The sequence below is a fragment of the Diaporthe citri genome (assembly GCF_014595645.1).
Source record: "Diaporthe citri strain NFHF-8-4 chromosome Unknown scaffold_9, whole genome shotgun sequence".
Classification (NCBI taxonomy): domain Eukaryota; kingdom Fungi; phylum Ascomycota; class Sordariomycetes; order Diaporthales; family Diaporthaceae; genus Diaporthe; species Diaporthe citri.
In genome coordinates this window covers 2613100-2636348 of record NW_025064854.1, presented here as the reverse complement: position 1 = coordinate 2636348, position 23249 = coordinate 2613100, and the positions used below count along the sequence as shown (strand labels likewise).

The following is a 23249-nucleotide window of genomic DNA, read 5'->3' as shown; positions in this document are numbered from 1 at the left end:
TTACAGAAGACATTTCTGGATCACAATCCATGTCTTTGATGGGTAATACAAGTCCGTGTATGTAATCCTTTATTCCAATTATGCCAAGCGCGTAAATAGCATTATTGTGGACAAGTTATTGTAACTGTAGGCCGCAGTAGACTTTAGATACCGGAAACAAATCAGCTTACGAAGACTCTGAGACTTTCAATTACTTACTAACAACAATGTGGAAATGGCTCTTGCCCTCACTTCATGGTGACGAGACACGAAGGAGTGAGGTCATCCATTCGTAGCACACCAGTAGAGAATACTGTAGTGCACTATAGAGGACACAAATATCACACGAATTGCTTCGGTCACAATGGAAGACTTATTGTTACTGAATTTCCATCACAACCGCGCCCAGGCCGAATCAACGACAATCGTTTATACCAGGTATGAACTCCAAAACTCACTCAATGGAGCTCATTCGACACGCCATTAGCTCCACTCTTATCACCTTTAGTAAGGTACCCACAGATACGTCCTTCGGGGTCCCATGTCTTCCGGATCGACATTAACTTCTTGCCTGCCTCGTCACTCCAGTACTTGGTATCGTGAAACGGAAAGTCCTTGTCACCCAGACACGCTCCACGCTGTTTTTTACGCAGGCCATCCATAGTCCTTCTCACCCAGGTATCATGCCATATATCCTCGGCCGCGTCCTTGTTAATGAAGCAATTAAGCAAACGATAGTTGATTGTTGTGTGTTAAGGAGAGAAATCTCCCGTTATTAAACGCTTAGAAGGAGCCTATTTATAGGCTAGCGCTAATGTATAGGCATACAACCCTCGCACCTTTTAATACACCCCTTATTATAAATATCATTGCCTTAATGATAATAAGAAATATCCTATTTTAATAATTAAAAAATATAATTTAAATATTTCATTATAATTTATATTAAAACCATTATATAAATATTATTTTATATTTATATATTTTGCTTATATTATTTTAAGTTAATTATTTAAATACTTATTTAGCAATATAAATTTTATACTTATCTTAGTTTTAATTTTATATAAGCCTTTTTAAAAATAAGGCAAAGTAATGCTTTTATATAAATATTAATAAAATTATCTTTAAATATAATGTAATAAATATTATATATTTCTTTAATTCCTTTATAAATAAAGTAATAATAAATAGCAATATATTTTAATTAAGCATTAACTTTATAATTTTAAATAAGGTTTAATATTAATTAATTATTAATATATAAAATAAATAAATGCTTAATATATTTAATATTTAAATCTTTTAATGCTTAAATTATTTAATAAAAATATAATAATGCTAAGAAATATATTACATATTTTATCTTATAAGTAAATTTTGTAATGATAAATTAATACTTTAATAATTAAGTAATTAGGTTATTATTAAAAAGTTATATATATTTATTAAATACTTTTAAATTATTTAAATTAATATTATAAAAAGCATTAATATATATATTAAGTATAGTAAATTAAAATAATAATGTTTATTTTAAAAATTACAAGGTATAATTTAATATATATTAAATATATTAAAGCACCCCCTTTATAATATTTAAATGATAAATTATAGGCTTTATATTAAATATTAAAAGCATTATATATAAAAATGCAAAATTAAGTCTTATTTTAATAATAAGAAAATTAATAAATTTAATAAGTAATTAATATATTATTAAATTTATTATAATATTATTAAGTTCTTCTTATTATAAAAATAAATTTAAATTTATAGGAATTTATTTTTAATTATAATTAAATATATTAAAGCGTTTTAAAATCCATTAAGCATATCCTTTTTAAAAAATATAAATCTTATTATTAATTTATATAATTTTTAATTTAAGTAGGTATTTATAAAAATTAAAATCTTTATACTTAAAATATTATATAAGCTTAATGCAAAATTTATTAACTTAAAAAAAACTCTTAATAATAGAAATATTATTAATATAAATAATAATAATAATATAATCTTTAATAAAAATATAAGGGTTAAATATTATTTTTATTAAATATTTAATTAATTCCTTTTTAAAAGTATTAAATTATTTATAGCCTAATTATTTAAATTCATATAGGGCATTAAAAAGTTTTAAAATAACTTATTAATTCTTAAATAATACTTAATATCCTTGCAATAATTATATATAAATATTATATTTTAAATAATTATATAAGTATATTGTTTTAATATTAAATTACTAAAGCTATTAGTTTATTATAATAATAATAATAATAATTAATTTTAAATTATTATAATGCATTATTAAGCTATAAGTATTATTATAATTTATATTATAAATTTATATATATTTATAAGCAATAAGTTAAGCTTTATAGCAAATAAGCTTATTAAAAGCATTAAACTTCTTTATATATACTTAATAAGAATTAATAATATATTAATTTATAATAATAAGCACTTTAACTTATATACTTATATTTAAAAGTAATTTAAGTTTTCTTTTAATAGCTTATTATTAAGCATTTCTTTTATTACTCTTTATAATTTATATATATATATTAAGAATATTATTAATATTTATTATGCTAATAAGTAATGTTTAAGCAAAGATTTAATTAAGGTAATTAGCATTAATTAATACTAATTAAGTAAAATTTAATATAAGATTTATATTAATTAATGCTAAGTTATTAAAATCTTTAAAATATTTTATAATAATGTTTATATTTTCTTTTGCTTTTTATAAAGGCTAAATTCATTATTTTTAAAAATTATATAATTATATAAGTTCCGTAGATTTAAGTAGTTTATTAATAGGTTTTATAAGTTTAAGCAGTTTATTTATAAGTTTATTTATAGGTTTTATATTATTAATAAGTTTTATTAGCTAAAACGCTAATAATACCTTTATTTTAAATAGCATATTCTTATTTAATTAATTAATTATTTATATAATCTTTATTATTAAATTAAACTAAGTAATATAGCTTAATATTATAATTATAATAACTTTTTAAAGCAGCATAAATAAATAAAAAATAGTTTTACTTTTAGCCTTAAATCTTATAAAGTATGCCTTTTTAGCTTTATTTAATAATTTCATTCTTAGTTTATAAGCCTTAATAAAAATATAAAGGTATATAATATAAAAGTATAATTAAAAATATTTAATATTAGGCTTTTATTTATAAAGTACCTTAAATAGCGTTATTTAATATAATAAGGTTAAATATAGTTTTTAATTCCATAAGTATTGGTTGGGTTAACGTACGTTGGTTAATAGCAAACTGGTTGTATTCAAATCGGCTATATAGAAGGAAGGAGGGTTGCGGCCATAGGCTGCAGAACCTCCCTCTGGCTATAAACTATCTAGGGGTGGTCACGTGCTGCCGCACGTAACCCTTGCCTGCCGGTGCTCTAGTGCCAATTGCCCATAGTGCCTATCGTGCCCAGTGCTGCTATCCCCCTATGGCACGTCCATAACCACAATAAGTATATTACATAGGAAATTACTTTAAGCTATAAAAATAAGTAATCTTTATTACAAATTATTATATAAGCATTAATAATAATGATATATATAAACCTTTTAAGCATGCCATTTAACTTATAATGATAAAAAAGTAATTTCTTATAAATAATTCTGCATTTTTAAAATATTACAATATTTATTTTATTTATATATTTACCCCCGTTATTTAAACTAAATATCTTAACTTTTATGCTAAATTAAGTTTTAATTATATTTAAAAATTTCTTAATAATATTTAAAATATTATTCTTTTAAGCAATAAAATAAATTTAATAAAATTAAGTATAGTTATTAATAAATAAAATAAAGTATTAAGAACCTTTTAATAATTTTATTATAAATTTATTTAATAAATTAAATTAAATATACTTAAATAGTTATATAAATTATTATTTTAATAATAATTATAAGTATTTCTTAATAAACTTTATAAGTTGGCATGATTTATAATAAAAATCCATTAATTTATTTAGCATAACGTTTCCATTTTTATATAAGCATTAAGTAATTAATTTTAATAAATTATTATAGCTAAAAGCTTTATAAAAGTTACTATATATTGCAAATATTATAAAGTTATTTTCTATTATTTAAATTTTAAAATTTCTATATTAAAACTTTGCTTATAATATCTTATAAAATTTATTATCTTTTAATAATAAGAAGATATTATTTTCCTATATATTTAATTAAAACCTTTTTTAAATTATAGTTTAGCTAAATAAATAAGTATTCCTTAATATATAATTATATAAAATATTAATAAAAATGCTTTTAATAATTAATTTATTTAATAATTATAAAAAGATTTCCATAAAGTTAATGCCTTTTATAATAAGTTAATTATTACTTATAATAATAATTATATTTAAATATAATTATAAAAAGCTAAAGTTTTTTATATATTTTATTATATATTTTAAAGCATTAAAATTAAAAATCTATAATATTAAAGTATTTATAATTATTAATAGCTTTATTATATATATTAAAATATTAATATATAATATTATTATATCTTTCTTATTATTATTAAAAATTTTAATAACTTCTTTATTTATAGCTTAATTTATAATAACTTATTTCTTACTTTTCTTTTATTCTTAATTAGCTTTATATTTAGCAAGCTTTATATAATTAATATATAAATAGTTAATAAATATAAAGTTTTATATGCAGCATTAAGTACATTCTTTATTACTTAATATAAAGTTAATACTTATTAATATAAACTTTATAGCTTTTTTTATATTTTTTAATATTAACCTTTTTTAAATAAAGGTAAAGTAGGCTTTAAATTATTTAACTTTTATATAAAAAATAATATTTATTATCTTAAGTTTAATTTTAAAAAATATTATAAGGTTTTAGTTACTTAAGTTATTAATAATATTATTTATAATATTTAATAATATTATTAAAAAAAGGAGCTTTTAACCTTATTACTTTTAAAAAGTAATTTTATTAATTTCTTAATTAATTATTTTAATATTAAAATTTTAATATAAAGTTTTATTTAAAGGTTTTAAAAGATATTTAAATAGCTTTATAAGTTAAAGTTATTTTTATATTATAAATTTATTAATTAATAAAAAAGGTAAATAATTAAGTTATTAATATTATAATTAAATTAATTAACTAATATTTTTTAAATATTAAAAGATTTTTTATATAATATAATAAATATTATAAGGCTTAAATATATTAAGCTTAGAAATATAATAAAGGCTTAATTATTAAGCTTTTTTTATTTTATAAAAGCCATACCCTTATTTAGTTATTTCTTAATGCTTATAATATATTTATTAAGGCTAATAAATTAAAAATCGTAACTTTATACTACCCTTTAATTTAAGAAGCTTTCCTCTTTTAAATTTAACTTTAAGAGAAATAATAAGTTAAGCTTAAAGTTAAGTATATTTAATATTTTTTAAATAATATTTATATATTTTTAAATATATTTTAAATAATATTTATATATTTATTTATTTATAATAATTAGCATTAATTAATATAAATAAATAAATAAAAAGGAGTAAGTAATTAAAATATTAAATAAGGTAGGAATGCTAAATTATTATAAATTATTATTAGTTATAATAGCTATTATAAGGTATAATAATAATATATAAGTAAAGGTTAGTAATATTAAAATCTTAATAATTTAAATATAAAAATAATTATAAAAATAGGGGTATTAATATTTCCTAACGTTTTAAGATATCTTAAGTAATGCTAAGCTTATAACTTAATAAAGCAATTAAGTAAATAATAGTTGATTATTATATATTAAGGAGAGAAATCTCCCGCTATCAAACGCTCAGAAGGAGCCTATTTGAGGCTAGCGCTAGCGTATGGGCATACGACCCTCGCACCTTCCAACACTTGTATGCCGCATAGAGGGCAACGTAGTGATCAGTGTGCAGACTGAGCGCCGTGTCTTCAAGCGGCTCGCGCGAGACAGGGTTCATTGGCTCCCAGAAGGCAATACCTCCTTTGGGGAGCGATGTGAACGCTTCCTTGACGGTCTCCGCGAAGTCCACCTTGTTTTCCAGATATAGGTTGTCCGCAACCCACCGGTGGTGGGGTGGCATCAGCCTCAAGGACTCCGCGTAGTCTTGGGCCTGATCAGAACGTTGCTGCTCCATGACTTCGAGAGCGTTTGGAGGACGAGTGTCTGCCAGGACCTGGAGGTACGATTTAGCCTGCGCCTCCGTGTCGGCGCGAGCGACAACCATGACGGCGATGTAGTCCTTTGTCCGGTCGTTGGCGGCGTGGACCACTGGCTCTGTATCGCGATGGAGTGTTGGAAGGGTCTAGTAAGCGTCAATGTGAGAACTCGCGATGCCAGCAGGGACGTGGAGGAAAGCACCTTGTTCATCCACGTCTTGAGCGCATCATACTCCTGGATGGGATAGACGTAGGCGCTGTTCAGCTGTACAGGGAAATTTGCCATGGTTCTCAAGTAGAACCGTGTGACAATTGCAGGGAATCCTGAAATGGCTGTCAGCAGCCTTACTCGAACCTAGAATCTTGTATGAAGTAATCACCTGGACTGGCACCTCTTGCTGCCCAGAACAGATCGTCGTGCTGCTCTTTGTCGCAGTGCAGTACCTCGCCTTTTGCCGTAACAACATCAACGGCCTGGAGGTAGGAAGCAGCCCAGCCAAATCCCTTGTGATGTCAGCAAGGACTTTTCTTTAAGAAAAATCCCTTTGGAAACGAGTCTTACCCTCGCGTTTAAACCCATCCCCCCTTGTAAGAGGAACCCGCCCAAAGCCACCGTGGCGCAATGGCCAGCTGGCAAGAACCTTCCCTTGGGTGACAGGTATTCCACTAACTCCGTGCCGATTGTTCCCGGACTCGCCTTCAAGGTATCGGTGGCCTCGTCGTAGTCCGGATGCTTGAAGTCGACGAAATCTATGAGCACGCTGTCCTGCCGCAGACTCCAACAGGCCCAGCTGTGTCCGCCCGAGCGGATCGCGACCCGCATATCCTTTTCGATTGCTAGCTTCACAGCAGATACCACCTCAGAAACGTTGCGGGGACGGACGATGGCCAGAGGATAGCGGTTTGGGACGCGTAAGGTGTAGACTCTGCGCCGTTGTGCTTCATATTCCGCGGAAGATTCCGGTTCGTCACGCCAGACCCCGTATAACACCAACACGATTCCTTTTACCACGTGGGAGGTGAACGGCTGGATGTTGGAGGAAGCCACTACGGACTACGACCCGTTCGTGGAGTACGTGCAGCTTGGTGAGGACCTGGAGGATGGGTTGCTGGCGTGGATCACCGTTGCTGTCGACCTGAGCAGCAATTGCGACACCAACCTTACCGCTGCAGCTCACTACTACGAGACGGGGGGTGTTGCAGTGGATGGAAGTAGCAAAGAGCTTCCACCATCGAATCCCAATGCTTCATAGAACTACGGGCACACAACTCGAGGTTATGTCACAACTAGAATAGTGTCGTCGTTTACAATGTCAAGGTAAATATTGTTGTTGTAAATGCAAACATGAGCAGCTGCATAACTCCGCCTTTGACGTCGACTTTGAGACAAATTAGCTAGCTGGACCGGACCATAATTGAAAATTACCCCCAAAATTTGCAGTGGCCTCGGTAGTCAATGCCGACTACCTTATGTGTGATTATGGACGATTTGTTTAATGATCCTTCGCAAGATAACGGAGAGTGACACCGTCAAGGCACCAGTCTTCCCCACTTTCTCACCTTCCTTTTTCTCCCTGACCTGAACGTGCAGTCTCCACTAAAATGCTTCCCAGGTCAGCTGGTAATTAGTTGCTTGCATCTCGTTCTCTGATATTTTCTCTCTTAATTATCTTTGTGCATGGTAGGCCAGTTACTAGCTCGCTTACGAGACGTCGAAGGATTTGGGGCTAACGTGAAGCCACAGTTTCGCCGAGTTACACTGCTTATCGGGTGTCTCACCTCTGGCTGTGTGACTCATCCACAACTCGAATCCTGTGTCCTGCGAGAGAACTCAGCAGTGCAATTGTTCTTGATAAAAGGGGCATAATCACAGCAGCCCAAGGCCCCAACCAGAATCTGGCCAACCCGCCCCATAACTTGCAATCATGTCGTCCGAACCCGCCACCTCGGCGGCCACCGGCCTCAAAATCACCAGCCCCCGCCTGACGATCCGCACCGCCGTCCCCTCAGACGGCGAGGCTCTCGTGGCCTACTTCAGCGACCACGCCAATTTCCCCTGGCCGGTTGAGGAGGATCTCACCCTCGAGAAGATGCTGCCACGAGTCGACAAATGGGCAGAGGCAACGGCAAAAGGCAGCAGCGCTTTCATGGTCATCACCCTGCGCGAGACGGACCAGCTCATTGGCTTCGGCGGTTTCAACAGCCTGCCTCGGACAGAGCCCCTGAGCGACCAGCCCCCCTGGAAGATCAGGAAAGGCAGCAGAGAGGGAACGGTGTTGGCGGCTGATGTTGGCGTCAGCATTGATCATCATTACCAGCGAAAGGGTTATGCCAGGGAAGCAGTCTGTGCTGTCGTGGAGCATGGCTTTGAAAAGTTTGGATGCGCCTATGCGCATCTTGACACACAGAAGTCGAATGAGCCTATGAAGGCGTTGATGAGTGGTCTCGGGATAGAAGGCGTTGAAGGCGATGACAGCGAGCCCTTGGAGGATACTGCTTTCAGCTTTGCGTCGAAGGCCATTAACTACAATGTGGACAGAGAAACCTGGATCAGCGTGAGAGAAGAGTTAGAAAAGAAGGGCGCTTGGCCATTGTGAGTGGGAAAGGTCACGACTGGGACCGTTGACGAATTATGAGCATCGAACTTGAAGAGAGCTGAGCATCTTTGAGTCCACCGACTCAGACATGATTATAATCAGGATTTAACACGCATAATTAGCTGAATCATGAGGGCTCCTGCAGTCCACTACGTGCAATTGTCCTCTACTCGTAGCAAAGGTGCCCGTATAAGGCCCCATGGTCTTCCACCAACCAGTTCTGGTTGCCCTCTATTGCATCAGCACAAACATAGAGACCAAGTGACTCGTTGAAGTTCAAGCTTTTAGGCGTCTAGTCTCTATTCGGCTGTATAATGTGGTGTCATGGCCACTTACCTTCCATTCTTAAGCCTTCAAAGGACAAGGACGGAAGTAACTAACAAAGCATCATGATCAAGGCCATTGTTAGCCAATCTTTAATCAACCGTGTCTTATTGGTACGTGTAAGGTACCTATTGTGCCGAGGGTGATAATTCATTGTACTGGGCTATGAGTCTGTCTTTCTTTGCGAAGAGTTCATCCCACAACAGACAGTGGATGTAAAGTGATATTTAACAGCGGAGATTTCACAGTCGTACGCGGGGCTTGGATGATTTTGGTACCGTCTTCTATCGGAAGACATCGACCGCTTAATAAAGCTCTTGCATCGCCTATCCATAGGCTTTCCCTGGCAACCCAAAAAGGAAATCTGTCGTTCAAAGAAAACGTCTCCATCATTGCACGCCAAACCGACGAAATGGCGATAGAAGGGTACCCAGAGTACTTTCGATATCAAACATTGTCCAAGGCAACGGCGTGGATTGAAGACGACGACGGGGTAAAAGTAAGGTTTACTAACGAACATAGCTACAGTCCGTCGCAACTCAGCTTTGGAGATGCATCTCTTGGCGATCTCTTGTGGACAAAAAAGGGCAGGTGTCTCTTCCATGCCGATGCAGGTCACGGCCAGGTATGCGGTCCACTCTGCAGCCCCGGGGTGTTCCATGCTGAGAAGGACCACCACAGCAACCTTGAACTCCGAGAGACAAGGGAGATAGGAATAGGCGTTTTCACAAAGCAAGCCATTCCCAAAGGAACGGTGCTGGGGTTATACAGCGGCGCATTGCGCCTCTATGACCAGCTTTCCCCGGCGCAGAAGCGGTACTCTAACTTTCTCTTCAAGCACCCGCAACACGGAGAGCTTTACCTAGACGCATCGGCTGGGGGCAACTGGACGCGGTTCCTGAACCACTCCTGTGGGCCGAATTGCTCGTTCGCGAGGGCGCTGCGCTGCGGCCACACGAGGGTCATCTACGTGCGCGCCAGGCGGCAGATCCAGGCCGGCGAGCAGCTGTTTGTGGACTACGGCAGGGACTACTTCCAGAGCCTGGAATGCAAGTGTCGCTCCAAGGACTGCCGATCTGCGACATCTCGAGGTAAGAGGAAGAGGGTCGATGAATTTGAGTATGAGAGGTTGTTTTCGGATGAGTACCGGGAGACTGGGCGAGCTGCCAACCCACGGCGAGAAGGCCTCAGGGCCAAGGTTAAAGTGCGGAAGCTGACATAACAAAACCAGGCCGCCTGGGTAGATTGTGTAAATGTCACTGTTGATCAATATAGTTTCCATTTCCCTGTTCTCGTCAGAACGAGTCAGTACCGTTCCGAGTGCTTCAAAATATAAATTATGCTGTCGGTGGGCTTGAAGTTCTGGGACACACTTTCTCGCTTCCCACATATGCAGCTGTGCTGTCTCCACAGGTTCTGTCGCGCTTCGGCTGCCTATATGGCCCCGGATGTCTGACCGCAGCTCATCGCAAATCGTGGTATACTGGAGGCCGCGGCCACGATGTCTGTGGTACTCAGCTTGGGCGTTGTCTGGGTACCTGGCTGTCGGACGGACATTCGACGCATATCTATGTGGGTCATGTTCGACAGTCGTAGAAATTGCGTAGATATAAAGCGCCGCGGGGTCTCATCCCAGGAAGCCTCATGTCGGCCATGCTCACCTGCAAACATTACACTTCAGAAAACCGAACCTTTCATCGATACTACCAACGATCTCGCGCTGAGGCAGCACGCCTTGGTGCATTCCAAACCCAGTCACATCACTCCCAAGCCCAACTTGAGGCACTCGCCCAACCATGTCTTCCCTGCAGTACCACAACGACCGAGGCGCCGGCCAGCAGCTCAGCGACATCTGCCACTATTCTCAAGCCGTCGTCCTCGGCGACACCGTCAAGTGCTCCGGTCAGGGCGGGTGGACGATCGGCGGCGAGGTCGACCCTTACGACATCCGCGGCCAGGTGAACCTCGCCTTCGACAACGTAGACCGTGTGCTCCAGGCGGCGGGCCTCAGGGGCTGGGAGGACGTCTACTCTGTCCGGCCATACCACGTCGGGATGGACCACTCGTACAACTACGTCGCCGCGAAGCTGAGGAAGCAGATTCCGGGGCATCGGCCTGTCTGGACCGCGGTGGCGGTCCCGAGGCTGGCGTTTCCTGAGATGAGGATTGAGTTGGAGGTGGAGGCTTGGAATAGGAGGTCATAATTGGACGGACGAGTCATGGTTTTGGGAGCACGGGAGAAAATTGGAAACACATTTAACATTCATGACATTCACCAGTATTAAACCCTTTCCTGACGTAGATTAACGATTACGAACCGCATCTTAGATGGGAGCTTTTAATAAATGCCCGCTCGATCTGGCTTAAGGCCTCGATCGTAAATCTCCCGTCTTGGATTCTTGGCATATTCACTTGGCATTTTGACTTGGCATGTAAGACATCGCACAGAACAGAAAACTGTATCTCGGCTGGTAGATTCTTGGGCGCATGGGTGTTCGTGACCCAGAAAATGCAGCTCGTAGGGGGGCCAGAAAAGCTACTTCAGCGCGGTTCCCAAAGCGCAGGCAGCCTCACCGTCTCACAAGCACATTAAGCTCGCAGTCTTGCATAGGCGAATGCGGGACCCTGTTCGAAGTCCGCTTAACTTATGCTATTTGCTTGCGTACGACGAGTCCTTACTCAGGGCCGCTCACGTGCCATGCACGACACAGGCGCGCCTACTCTCTAATCAAGGGGTTCAACCTTATGCCGTGTACGTTGGCGAGTCAAAGGAACGACGGCGCCCGGCCACCGGATTTGCATCTGATGCTGCTCGTGTGTATCTGTAGAGGAAACAAGGCCGCATGTCGCGGGATGTGGCGGACCTAGACCGTATCAACTAGACAGGGGAAGTCCTGGTGTAACGTCCATCTCTGTATAACACCCATCTCTGAATCTGAATTGAAGCGACGGCTCAGATAGCATGAGGTCGACGAAGCATGTGATAGACTTGACTTGGAGCCTGGGGTCGCCCAGTGCTCCATCTCCCTCAACATCCACGTAGAGTCATTACAGTCTTCTGGACTTTCTAAAGTAGGAAGATCGACGACTTGTGTGGGGCTCGAAGTTTAATGAAGAGCAGAGAAGAGAACGCTAGATTTGCTGAGACCTAGTATTCGCATTGTTGACCGCTCGGTTTCGTACCTGTGCCCTCGGAACAAATGGACCACACACCTAGAATCCTATCCATATAAACTTAGGTTTCGAACCCCACGAACAAAAGCTTAATGACCTGAAGCTTTCCGGGCTGGGGGGGGGGGGGGGGGAATACCGTAGAGCTGGGATTATCACACCGCTGTACCCTCAACACATACCCAGGTCTGCATCGAATCAGATTCACTCCTTGACCATTAACGCATTATTTGATACACTGATCGAGCCACGGGATAGATTACGATCACGATGCACTGGGCCAGACCATTCTTTATCCGTCGTGGGAACGAACAAGACTCGATGATCTCGCCCTAGTCGATGGGTTCTATGTCATGCAAAGCTACTCGTCCTGCATATCGTGCTTTCCTCCTAGGATGCCCGATGAGACGGCACTATTCAAGCACATCAAAGCGACAAGAAAGCTCCTGGTCAGCCCCGGAGAGTCGCAAATCTAGGAAAACTCCGAAAGTTGGTAGTATTAAGCTCTGATCTGCCGAGGAAAGACCCGAACGGGGTTTAGAGATATCATCAAACGTATGGACAGACAAACGCACTCAACCAGGGTGACGTGTCAAGCCCGCATATTCCAGAACAGTTCACATGCAAAGTCACGTCACAGCCGCCCACGACACTTCCCGACGGCCAGTCTAAGCGCCACGCCGTCCCAAAGTCAGAACAAACCCTCTTGCGTCTCAAGCAACCGAGCCCTCTTCTCGCAGCAGGCATGAGCAGCACGTCTCGCACGAACTGCTTCCCACCCACCCGCAGGCCCGGCAAACTCCCACCCATCATCCGAAGGACACGATTCGCAGCACACACACACACACACATACACACGAGGGCCCCTACTCCCAGAAGACTTCCATGCCAGGGCCCCCGGGCGTCGTCGTGGCACCGTCCGTGCTCTGCACGGTCGACCCGGTGTGGTGGGACGACGCGGGCGAGAACTCGGTCGGCGTGGTCAGGTTGCTGGGCTTGGGCGGCGGCGGCGGCGGTCTTTTCGTCATCGCCCTCGTCGCCCTCGTCGTCACTGTCATGCGCGAATTCGGCGTCAAACAAACGGTGGCAGGCCTCCATGGTCGGGAAGCCCCCTGGCGGCGGCGCCGCGGGAGGGGCGCCTCCCACGCAGTGGAAGGATGATGCGCGCGGGGACTGCGGCGGGGAGGACATCTCGAAGGGGTACGGGGCGGCGGCGGCGTGGTGCACGGGGATGGGGATGGGGATGGGGAGCTGGTCGGCCCGTGGGAGGGGCTCTGCGTTTGCGTAGGCCTGGGGGATTGCGTAGGGCTGTGGCCATTCGCAGGGCTCTGGGGCCAGGTCGCTCGGGTGCGGTGGGCCGTGGAGTTGTGAGCGCATGCAGGGCTCAAAGGGAGGCAGTGCGAACGGTGGAAGATGATTTCCTGCGGGCACGTAAGGGGGGGCCATGTACCGACCAGGCGTCGGGCACAGGTACGGCCCCGGCGTAGGCGGCAGAGGAGGCATGCCGCCCATGGGCACGGGCAGGGGCACGAATGGGTTCAGGTGAGGGAGACACTCGTTCTTCGGAGGTGGGTATGATGGGCTGCGGCTGCGGCTGCGGCTCTGGCTTCGGCTGCGACTGAAAGGCCTGCCGCGCTCACATACCGTGACCACCTCGCGGGGTTGAGGTGGACAGTCCTGGAATCGTGGCACAGGACCGGGGGCGTTGGGCATGGGAGACAGCGACCGCCCTCGGGGCCTGGGAAACCACCCATCACGGACGCACTCCTTGCCGAATCGCCGGATGTCCTTGGAGCGCTCGCGCAGCTGCCTCTCCTCCTCGTCGACCCTCTTCCAGGGGTTGCCAAACTCCCGCGGCTGGTACATGCCCTTGTCATCGGCGGCCACCCTGCCCTCGGCGCCCCGGATGACGAAGAGGTACTCGACCCGCCGGGAGTCCTTCCCCTTCCACAGGCCCTTCTTCTTGACCGGCTCGGGCGCCGCGCTCGCGAAACGGTAGCGGTACTGCTCGCGCATCATGGCGACGGTCCAATCGCGGCGGCGGAAGCGGTTGGAGGTGGCCTCCTCGCGGTTGCGGAGGAGGCCGTTGAGGTTGGACTGGAGAGAGACGGGCAGCTTGCGGAGGCGCTCGTCCAGGTCCTGCTCGTACGTCTTTGGCCTGCCGCGGAGGAGGCGCGCGGCAAACCCGCGCTTGTTGGCGGCGTGGTAGCTGTTGACAGAGGCGAGGGTCATGCCGCTCAGCTCCTGCTGCTCGTAGGCCTCCGTGCGGGAGACCACGAAGGGCCTCTCCTCGTCGTGGGCGGACAGGATGTCGAAGCCGCAGGACGTCAGCTTCGTGACCTCGTGGTCGTTCTCGTGGGACATGCACAGCACCCAGGCCTCGTAGACGGGCTGCGACGTGCCCTGGTCCCTGGGGACGCGGTACGAGGGGAGGCGCTCGCGGGGGCAGAAGGAGTCGTAGGACTCATACGACGAGGCGCTGGCGATGCTGCGGGCATCGTCGTCCACGCTGCCCCCCGGGAGGGTGTATTCGTCCGACATGTAGCTGCTGCCCGAGTACGCGTCGTCGTTATCCTGGGCAGGGCGTGCAGCCCGCTCTTTGAACTCCGACATTACCGACATTGCGCGACCCTTTCACAATGACCAGGCCTGCTTTCGGAGGTGCAGAAGAGCCAGAGAAGTGGTCCTGGGCTCCGAAAGGATGAGGAGGGTGAGGAAGAGGGGAAGCGAGGAGGTGATGTGACGTGAGCCCGTCAGCCTTAAGTAGAAGGGCTGGCTGGGGTCGAAGAACTGGGGCCAAGTGAGGCTCTGCTCACCCCTCCATCCATCTCTTTGCCAACATGTCATCCGGATGCAACCGCCCACATTGGACACTGCAGGGAAGATCGAGGCTGCGCCTCGTGGAACACAGCAGCTCTAGCTGTCAGAATAGGCAGACTCGCGAAGAGGCCGGCCCCCTGGCCATTCAGGGCCTCGAAAGTAGGGCCGTCCAGGCAGTCTTGGGGCCGCGGAAGGGTGAGCATGTCTGCCTAGAATGCCTGGGCCAAGACCGGAGGGCCGGAGGGACGGCCCTCGCATTGGCGCGCTCGAGTGTGACGGGCAGTGAGCTGATGATGGTTGGCACGGTCGGTATCCCCCTCATCACCACCATCCCTCATCATGCAGGCTGCCGGCGCAGCAACACCACCCGCAAGCAGTTGGTGGAGCACGAAACTGAGTGGGTGGTCGTGGCCCGCCCATGTCAGCACCATCTGCCGCCAACCGAACGAGACGTGAGGTGCGCCATCGACTGTCAGGTCTTCCGATTGGGACGATTGCGTGCATCGATGTCGCTTTCTGTGTGGCTGGGGCCGCCTCCCGTTGGCCCAAGGGGGCCAGTGGGCCAGTTTTGCGGCGCAGCCTGCATTCAGCTTGCATCTTCCCCACGCCCGTGAGATGTGGGCATGCAACCTCATGTCACATGTGTGCTGACCACGACGGCAGGACGGACGACAGCCGGCTGCTGCACGTTGACATCAGCTATCAAACCCTCTTTTGTTTCTTTCTAACGTGCTGTAACTGAACGCCGTAATGATGCAACCACTGACCTTCCGTTCATGACTGCAGGCCGGCTGGAAATGGTCGGCGAGGTCAGAACGATGCAACATGGCGACTTTGAGCCCGATTGAGCACCGACGGAGGGGCCATATGGCTTTGGGGGGACTGGAAGCTGGCATCTGATAAGACATGTGTAGTTCTTCTGTGATACCTGTAGAGTTGTAGGAAGTTTCTCATCTGCAGAACCGCTTCCAACAACGCATCGGGCTCAAGGGTCCGAGTTCTCCAGAGTCTCGTATGACACGCGATCACGCTGAAAACGGGCACCACACATGTAGTGGAGCGTAGTTCTGCTGGAAGCCCCAGTGCTATGCCGAAGGGCACTCTAACGCGAGGAGGAATAAAAGAGCGTCATAATGCATAGGGTCAAAATATTCACAAAATTCTGTCTTCAAAAATAATAGAGGGGAGTTGATTGTTCTGATCAGAAAAGGATCTAAAGCAACGAGAGGAAGCCGAAGCTCTTATAATAGCTATCGGAGAAAAAGAATGGCCGAAATGCTTACTATGCATTCCCTGCACCCGACAACAACGCGATCAACTATACTGCGATTTTGTGTTTGGACTCCCACGTGAAAGAAAAATTGAGTACAGGCCGTTGCTGCACTCACGACCCTTCATCCTGGGAAGGAGGTCATCGCTAAGCTTCAGAAACTCTATGCCACTCACCGTCCGCCCAGCATCGGCCGAGTAGTTGTACGATAACATCTGTCCCGTCGAATACTCTAGTACCGCCCCTACCAGGGGCCAAGAAGGACACGAGGACCAGTTAATGGGTCATCTAAAACATCAACTATAGCGAGCAGCGATGGCCATGTCTCCCATCTCAACTATTGCTAGGCCTTCTAGGGCTAATGCATGGCAATCGTGAAGTATGTTCCAAATTATAACAAATGCTTAAAAAAGCCACGAGGAGGAATCAATCGCTGAATAAGGGCTACTATCTTCAAAATACCTGTTCTCGATTTTACTGCCGGGGAAAAATGGTGTTCATGACAATTGGGAAATTAAAAAGTAAAATGCTGATCCAGGTGGTTTGTTAGCATCGACTTCCCGCAGCCGTCTAGCTCTCATTCAGAGAGGTGATTGTCCCCAAGGACAATGGATCTTCCAATGAGTTGGGAAGTAAGGGATCACATGTGACACAAGCAAACCCCTGGTCCTGGTTCAGCCAAGGCTCCTCGAGGCTGAAAGTTGCATTGCATGTAATGTGCAATCCGCCGTCACGGCAATGATGTATTACCACTGCGGCACGTGGATCAAGCTTTAGGGATGTAGCCTGTTGCACCTAAAAAACAGACTTTAGCTTGCTTTTGCGAAGACTTATTTGTTGTCTTGCATTCGGATGAACACTCACCGCATAACTACGAGGATCACATTGGCGGCAGAGAAGGAGGGGAACATGATTCCGGAATACCTTACTGGGAATTCCATACCCAGGTACACCATGTTGCCAATGTGGAGACCTCAATGGGATTATCATTGCCCGTGAGGTCTAGCCAATTCGTTGGGCATCATCTCATCTCGCTCGACACAAGCCACACCGGAGCCGAGTTGCTAGTCTCCACCGTGTGGGAAAATTAGCTTTTTTCAGTCATTTCCCGGGAGTCAACCCGAAACCACGATTCCCGCCCGCCCTGGCCTAGGCCATGCCAATTGCTAAATCGGTCGGCCGGATCGAAGTCTGCTTTATCTTTTCATTTTCTAGCGCCGGTTCAAATTTATCGCGAACGATTGGGGCCCGCTAGACGAGTCATGAACTTACTCGGTGCTAAATGTTCGCTGGATGCGTTCTGTCGGAGCAGTAGTTAGGAACCACAGCATGCGGGAAACATGTGAACAATCCATCGTGTCAATTTCAAAGCACAATCGGTCCAACTCCAGAGAGTCCTTGCGGAGGATGACATTGCGTGCCGAAGGCACATGACGGCCTTCTCTGTGTGGATTTTATTAGAGATTGAAGGAGAGTTCCAGACGGACAAACAAGAACGTCTCATGGAAGTTATACCAGGGGTCGGTTAACTGACAAAAAAGAAGAGAAGAATGATGAAGTTAGGTGATGGGTGCTCTTAGAATGATTGGAATTCAATAGACAGTATCCTCTAGTTCCCTCTACCTTAGAGTTAGCAGTCCATGGGGTTCCACGTTGTAGGCAATCTTCAAGTTAAACAGAGGTCGCGAAGCAAGTCACCAAACAACGACCTAAGATAAATACCTCATCCCGGATTTTACATATTACATAGATAAGACTACACCTGAGCTTGTGTATGGAGACGTTTTGGCCCTGATTGCTGTGTAGTCAAAATGTCCAGAGATCCTCGTCCTCAATGCCAGTATGGCATGTTCGCTTTACAGGCCACAAGGCGTTGGACATTACCATGAGAAACGAGAACGCTGATGGTGACAGCCTCGGCGTGACAAGTATCAAGCGGGCGTGGCGTGTGCGCTCGTTCAAATGATCATAGGGCTTACGGCGATGCCAGGGAACTAAAGACCACGGTCTTGCTCAGGATAGGAAAGGTGTGAGATTCGGGATCGATGAGTCTTAGCAAAAGCGGAAGGAAATCTTGGTGATCTGATCTAAGCATGGCCCAAGGCTCAACTGTACTAGATTGCCATAACACTAGGTGCTCGAGATTATACGGTACGCTAACTTGTCACTTGACCCTTTTTGTACCTAGGCTCAGAAGCCGTAGCAATCGTCTCACATTTGTTACCCGACCTCGGTGTATCTTGTGCTCAGAACTGGAGGTTCATCAGCATATTGAAAGCCAACTGGTCGTCATTTCGTCTTCCCCACTTCTAAACTGGATGACATGTCGGAAATGACATGTCGGAAAACATGCCCGGGGCCGACCACGGTAGCTGCAGGAAGTGCTCACTATTCAGCCTAACTAAATCCTAAAGCAAGTAGTGCAAGACAGCTAACTACAACCATTACGTCAACGAAGACATGTGATGGAGGTCTGCAGAGCCACGTTTCAAGGTCGCTAACTTGAGAAGGAAGACAGAGGCACGTTCTCAGGGCCTTTCCCAACGGTACACCTGTCGTGGCGAAGACTTAATGGATGTGCTTCGTTGGCGCGAGCTGGCGATGGTCCACTTGGCAGATGAATGAGGCGTAGGTATTTACGACGGAGGCTGTCGAAGCCAATGCAATGGGCCATAATTTATTCCGCTGCTCATAAACACCAACGAGGGCTGAGGACCCATTGACCCGAGAATAAGCATGCCATTGGGCATGAGCGATCAACTGTCGTTGTTGTCTGCAGCAAAGCCTTTACGAAGCTCACTCAAACGAGCGGAATGAGGGTATAGGTTTATGCTTTCATTGTTGTGCTTTTCACATTCTACCATTTACCCCTAGCTCTTGAAGCTGAGCCAACCTCGCACTGCATAACTGCGAACAAGCTCTTTGAGAGGGACAGAGTGATTCTAAACAACATCCACGCTCAGTATCCGTAGCAGCTCATGGATAAGAGCCGGTTCAGAGACAGCGGCGAGCGTTCCCTCCCTCTCCTTGTTTTCCTCTCAATGCTATCTGAAGCCCACACACTCTATTCGCAAAAGAACGTGGCACACGTGGTTTCGTCTCCGCCAAGAGCTGAGAAGTGACAGAGACTTTGTCCACGAAAACTTGCTTTCGGATGCCGCGCCTGATGGTTGATCCCCTTTTCTCGTATACCAGGTGATGGCGATCAGCGTCGACGATGATGTTGGGCCGCAAGATAATGACCCATACACGCAACTGCCGACTCGATATGCATAAGGACCCCCACAGGTTGAACACCCAGACCGACGCTCCGTTCATCCGTATCTCCATCGTGACACGAGATCGTCATTGCCAGCTTCGCGGTTGCATGACCGCGTGCATACAATCCCCACGACAGCATGCGGGTCGGCGGCGTGGTGTCTGCCCCCTTGACGTGGCCCCCGTTCTCCACTGAGGCTGTCTATTGATCCTCAGTTGGGAGGATACCACCTCGGTGCATCCATATTTCCCTCCACCTCCCACGTGCTATATTGCTCCACAGGTGTGGGCCTCACGGACGACGTCCTGTGGGTCGCTGAACCGGCGCCACGGATCCCTCGGCGCCGACACAGCATCCGCCTGCATGCACGAGAAGCACCGTACCGTGTACGTAGCACACATGAGGCTCGGTCCATCTAGCTGCAATAGGCATACAAGGGCGCTTCGGATGCGGTCTAATTGGATGGCGAGGCTTTGTGACACGTACACGCAGACGACGGCTGATAAAACTACACGTGGACCACTGGTTGATGTCGTGTCACCGACGTGCATTACATTAAAGCCACATCGCAACTCACCAACACCACATCGGCGAAGCTGGATGTAGTCTACATAGGCACGTAGGGCCGAAAGTCGCGAAAATGCGGCGCCCCGATGAGAAGATGACGATCGGGGGGGTTACACAATCGCCCAGCTGAAAAAATTGACCTAGGGCCAGGTTTCATCTGACGCAGGCAGGGTATTTCCCGATGGCAAGTTCCGGCATTGGCTTTTCGATAGCCTGCTTACTGCCTCAGTAGCGCATCCAATTTGCGCATGCAAGGCGGCATCCTCGCTTATCTTCGCGAGCGAGATTTGGTGCGTGGGAGAAGTGACATGACCCTCGATGCAAGCTCACGTAGCACACAAAAAAGGCGACACAAAATTGTGAAAGATATTGCTGGGTATTACCTTTAAAAAAATGGAGACAGCCATGGATACTGATGACTCGCCCCGTACAAGGAAAAGAACTCCTGATGACTCCCAATTATACACAGTAGACAAAGAGAGATAGAACGATGCCCTTGGTTTGCCCCCTTCTCTCATTCGCCCCTTGAAACGGACACCGATACGCTCTCCGTGACCGTGACGTTGTGGAAATCAGGCCAGGGGTTCGAGTCGCCCTTCTTGATCCACGCCTGCTGCTCCTCCCTGTCCCCGTTGCACACGACGTACAGCCTCAGCGTGTCGCCGACATAGAACGGCTCGACCGCCGTGGGGCTGTACAGGTTCTCCTTGACGACCGTCGTGCTGGCGATGATGTCGTCGCCGTCCTTGTCGAGGTCTATCCGCCACAGCCAGTCGTTGGACATGCTGGCGGTCCACGCGGCGCTCGCGTCGGCGGCGATGGCCAGGCCGTCGCAGTGCTCCACGTCGTCGCAGAGGACCTGCACCGGGCCGGTGGCCGTGACCTTGGGGCCCTCTATGGAGATTGGGAAGCGGCAGAGGGTCCCCGCGCTGGTGTTGGTGAACCACACGAACCCCAGGGCGACGCGCAGCCGGTTGAGCCCGAAGGGGGCCCCGTCCACCGCTGCCATGCTCTGGTCCTGGACCAGCACCGTGCTGGCGCCGGTGGCGATGTCCAGGCTGCAGATGCGGTTGAGGAAGGTGTCGGCCACCAGGAGGGTGTGCTCGCTGGCCGGGATGATGCCGATGGAAAAGCCGTAGTCGCCGAGGTCCGCCATCTTGGTGACGGTGAAGTCTGTTTTTGAGGTGAATGCGACGCGCCACACGGTGTAGTCCATGTTGTTGAACTGCATTGCGTCTATGTCTGGCCTCCCGCTGATGACGGCATACTCGTCGTTTCGGCCCGGGATCGGGCACAGGTTGATGAGGCCGGTGGCGTCGGAGAAGGTGTGCACCTCCTGTGGATCGGCTTCCCTGTCCTCGGCGTCAAAGGTGTAAAGGACCGGCTCGTCCAGCCGCGACACTAGTATGTAGCCGTTGGGCCGGATGGCAAACCCCTCGAACCAGGCATTCTGGGGCAGCTGGGTGATGAGGTGGATGTCTTCTTCGAGCATCTTGATGCGGGTGTTCTAGATTTTTCTGGGGATGACGAGCAAGATGCTCTAGACTAATGTGGTGCTGCTAAGGCGCGTGTGCCGGTGTGTCCAGCTTCCAGTTGGCCCCGGGGTGGAGATGTCTCAGCTCGTTGTTGAGGACGGCGGATCACAACCGGGATTGCGTGCCAGTGAGCCTGCAGCACATGAGAGAGAAGTTCCAACGTTACGCGCCCCCCAGGATCGTGTGTCAGCGTGCTGCTATGGTAAGGAGCGTGAGGGATCCCAACGAGGTCATCCTAGTTGCGGAAACAGAAAAAAGACACGGACCGCACAGGCACCAGGCGTTGACAGGTTGATATGGAATGGGATGAGATGGTAAGGTAAGGTGAGGTGAGGTGAGGTGAGGTGAAGTGAAGTGAAGCGAGTGAAGCGAGGTAAAGCTAGGCGGACGCCAGCGGAGGAGAACAGACTCTGCTGCCCTAGGCCTGCTTCGGGCTCGGGCGCCAGTGGGAGATTACCCCAGAGGAGCATAGGCCACGGGCGAGCTGAGCGGAGAGGAGAGGAGAAGCGCGAACGGCAAGATTTTCCCAAGCTTGGAAGCTCTACCCAGCCGGGGCTCAGTGCCGGGAATCCTTTCCGCCCAAGCAAGATCACCTCCCCCCCCCCTTTCTGCCCTCTGCACCCCCACAAAAACAGATTCAAGGTTCCAAGCCACTATCAAACAATGCTAGCCTGATCCAAACTACGCAACGGACCCACATCCACTGCGCCGGTAGCTTCCGCGATGTGTGGCTGTCAGGCTGTCGCGGCTGTCGATGGCCTCCTTGTTCGCCGCTTGGCTTATGCTGCATGTACGAAGTACACTCCGTACTGTACATACTATGTACCTCGCTTTCTCCCGCACCCCCTGGCCCTCCTCCTCGTTCCCATCCCCCACCCCCCGACGAGATGGTTGTTCCATGTGGACCGGCCTGGCCGGATGGCGAGTTGGTGTACGATGTAACCTTGCTACGTACATTTCCACTTGCCCTCCAGGAACGCATCCACCCCGCCGGTAGCTGGCCGATACCCAATGCAGTCATGCACCGTGGCCGACATGTCTGCGGGCTTGCAGCTGGCTGGCTGGGCTGGAGATGGCGGCCCGTGGGACAGGTCATTATTACAAAGTCGCAGCTAGCAGGTTTCCGAGGCGATCAGGATGCAACCGCGAGGGGTAAAGAGTGAAAGGATCATGGGTCCACGATGCTCACAAGCCACGGTGCCATGGCTCGGGGCATGGCTACCGCGGGTAGGCTACTCTGATAGACTGACCGGCGGGCGTGGGTATTGAGCATAATGCTCGAGCTCTTATTACATGCATGGCCCTGGGAAATCGTGCCACTGGCCCTCGCCCCATCGCTCAACGTCTTTCTGCTATTGTTATTATATTGTCAAGTCGTTCTCTTCTTGTTTTGCAATCCTTGTCCGGCCACGTGTGTTTTTTTTTGTGCATTGCATCGCGAGCGTTGAACACAGCGGCAAAATTACATCGTTTCATGCATACAAAAAAGGCACGGACTTGGGTGTTCTGTGTG

General features: G+C 45.9%; 5 protein-coding genes across 5 annotated transcripts; 2 read left to right on the top strand and 3 right to left on the bottom strand.

The window, feature by feature from the left end:
* Positions 1 to 5812: 5812 nt before the first annotated feature.
* On the bottom strand, positions 5813 to 7016 carry INS49_015816 (uncharacterized protein; the record flags this gene model as incomplete). Its single annotated transcript, XM_043176494.1, has 5 exons — positions 5813 to 5854; positions 5899 to 6339; positions 6396 to 6517; positions 6574 to 6697; positions 6756 to 7016. 5 exons carry the CDS (start codon positions 7014 to 7016, stop codon positions 5813 to 5815), a joined length of 990 nt encoding a protein of 329 aa, XP_043019949.1.
* A 1102-nt stretch (positions 7017 to 8118) lies between these two features.
* Positions 8119 to 10336, top strand: INS49_015815 (uncharacterized protein; the record flags this gene model as incomplete). The annotated part of the gene is made up of 2 exons (XM_043176493.1): positions 8119 to 8786; positions 9643 to 10336. The coding sequence occupies 2 exons, from the start codon at positions 8119 to 8121 to the stop codon at positions 10334 to 10336; spliced, it is 1362 nt and encodes a 453-aa protein (XP_043019948.1).
* A 574-nt stretch (positions 10337 to 10910) lies between these two features.
* Positions 10911 to 11318, top strand: INS49_015814 (uncharacterized protein; the record flags this gene model as incomplete). The annotated part of the gene is made up of 1 exon (XM_043176492.1): positions 10911 to 11318. One exon carries the CDS (start codon positions 10911 to 10913, stop codon positions 11316 to 11318), a length of 408 nt encoding a protein of 135 aa, XP_043019947.1.
* A 1466-nt stretch (positions 11319 to 12784) lies between these two features.
* On the bottom strand, positions 12785 to 14898 carry INS49_015813 (uncharacterized protein; the record flags this gene model as incomplete). The annotated part of the gene is made up of 2 exons (XM_043176491.1): positions 12785 to 12796; positions 13144 to 14898. 2 exons carry the CDS (start codon positions 14896 to 14898, stop codon positions 12785 to 12787), a joined length of 1767 nt encoding a protein of 588 aa, XP_043019946.1.
* A 5817-nt stretch (positions 14899 to 20715) lies between these two features.
* INS49_015812 (uncharacterized protein) lies at positions 20716 to 21693 on the bottom strand (the record flags this gene model as incomplete). The annotated part of the gene is made up of 1 exon (XM_043176490.1): positions 20716 to 21693. One exon carries the CDS (start codon positions 21691 to 21693, stop codon positions 20716 to 20718), a length of 978 nt encoding a protein of 325 aa, XP_043019945.1.
* Between the last annotated feature and the right edge of the window lie 1556 nt (positions 21694 to 23249).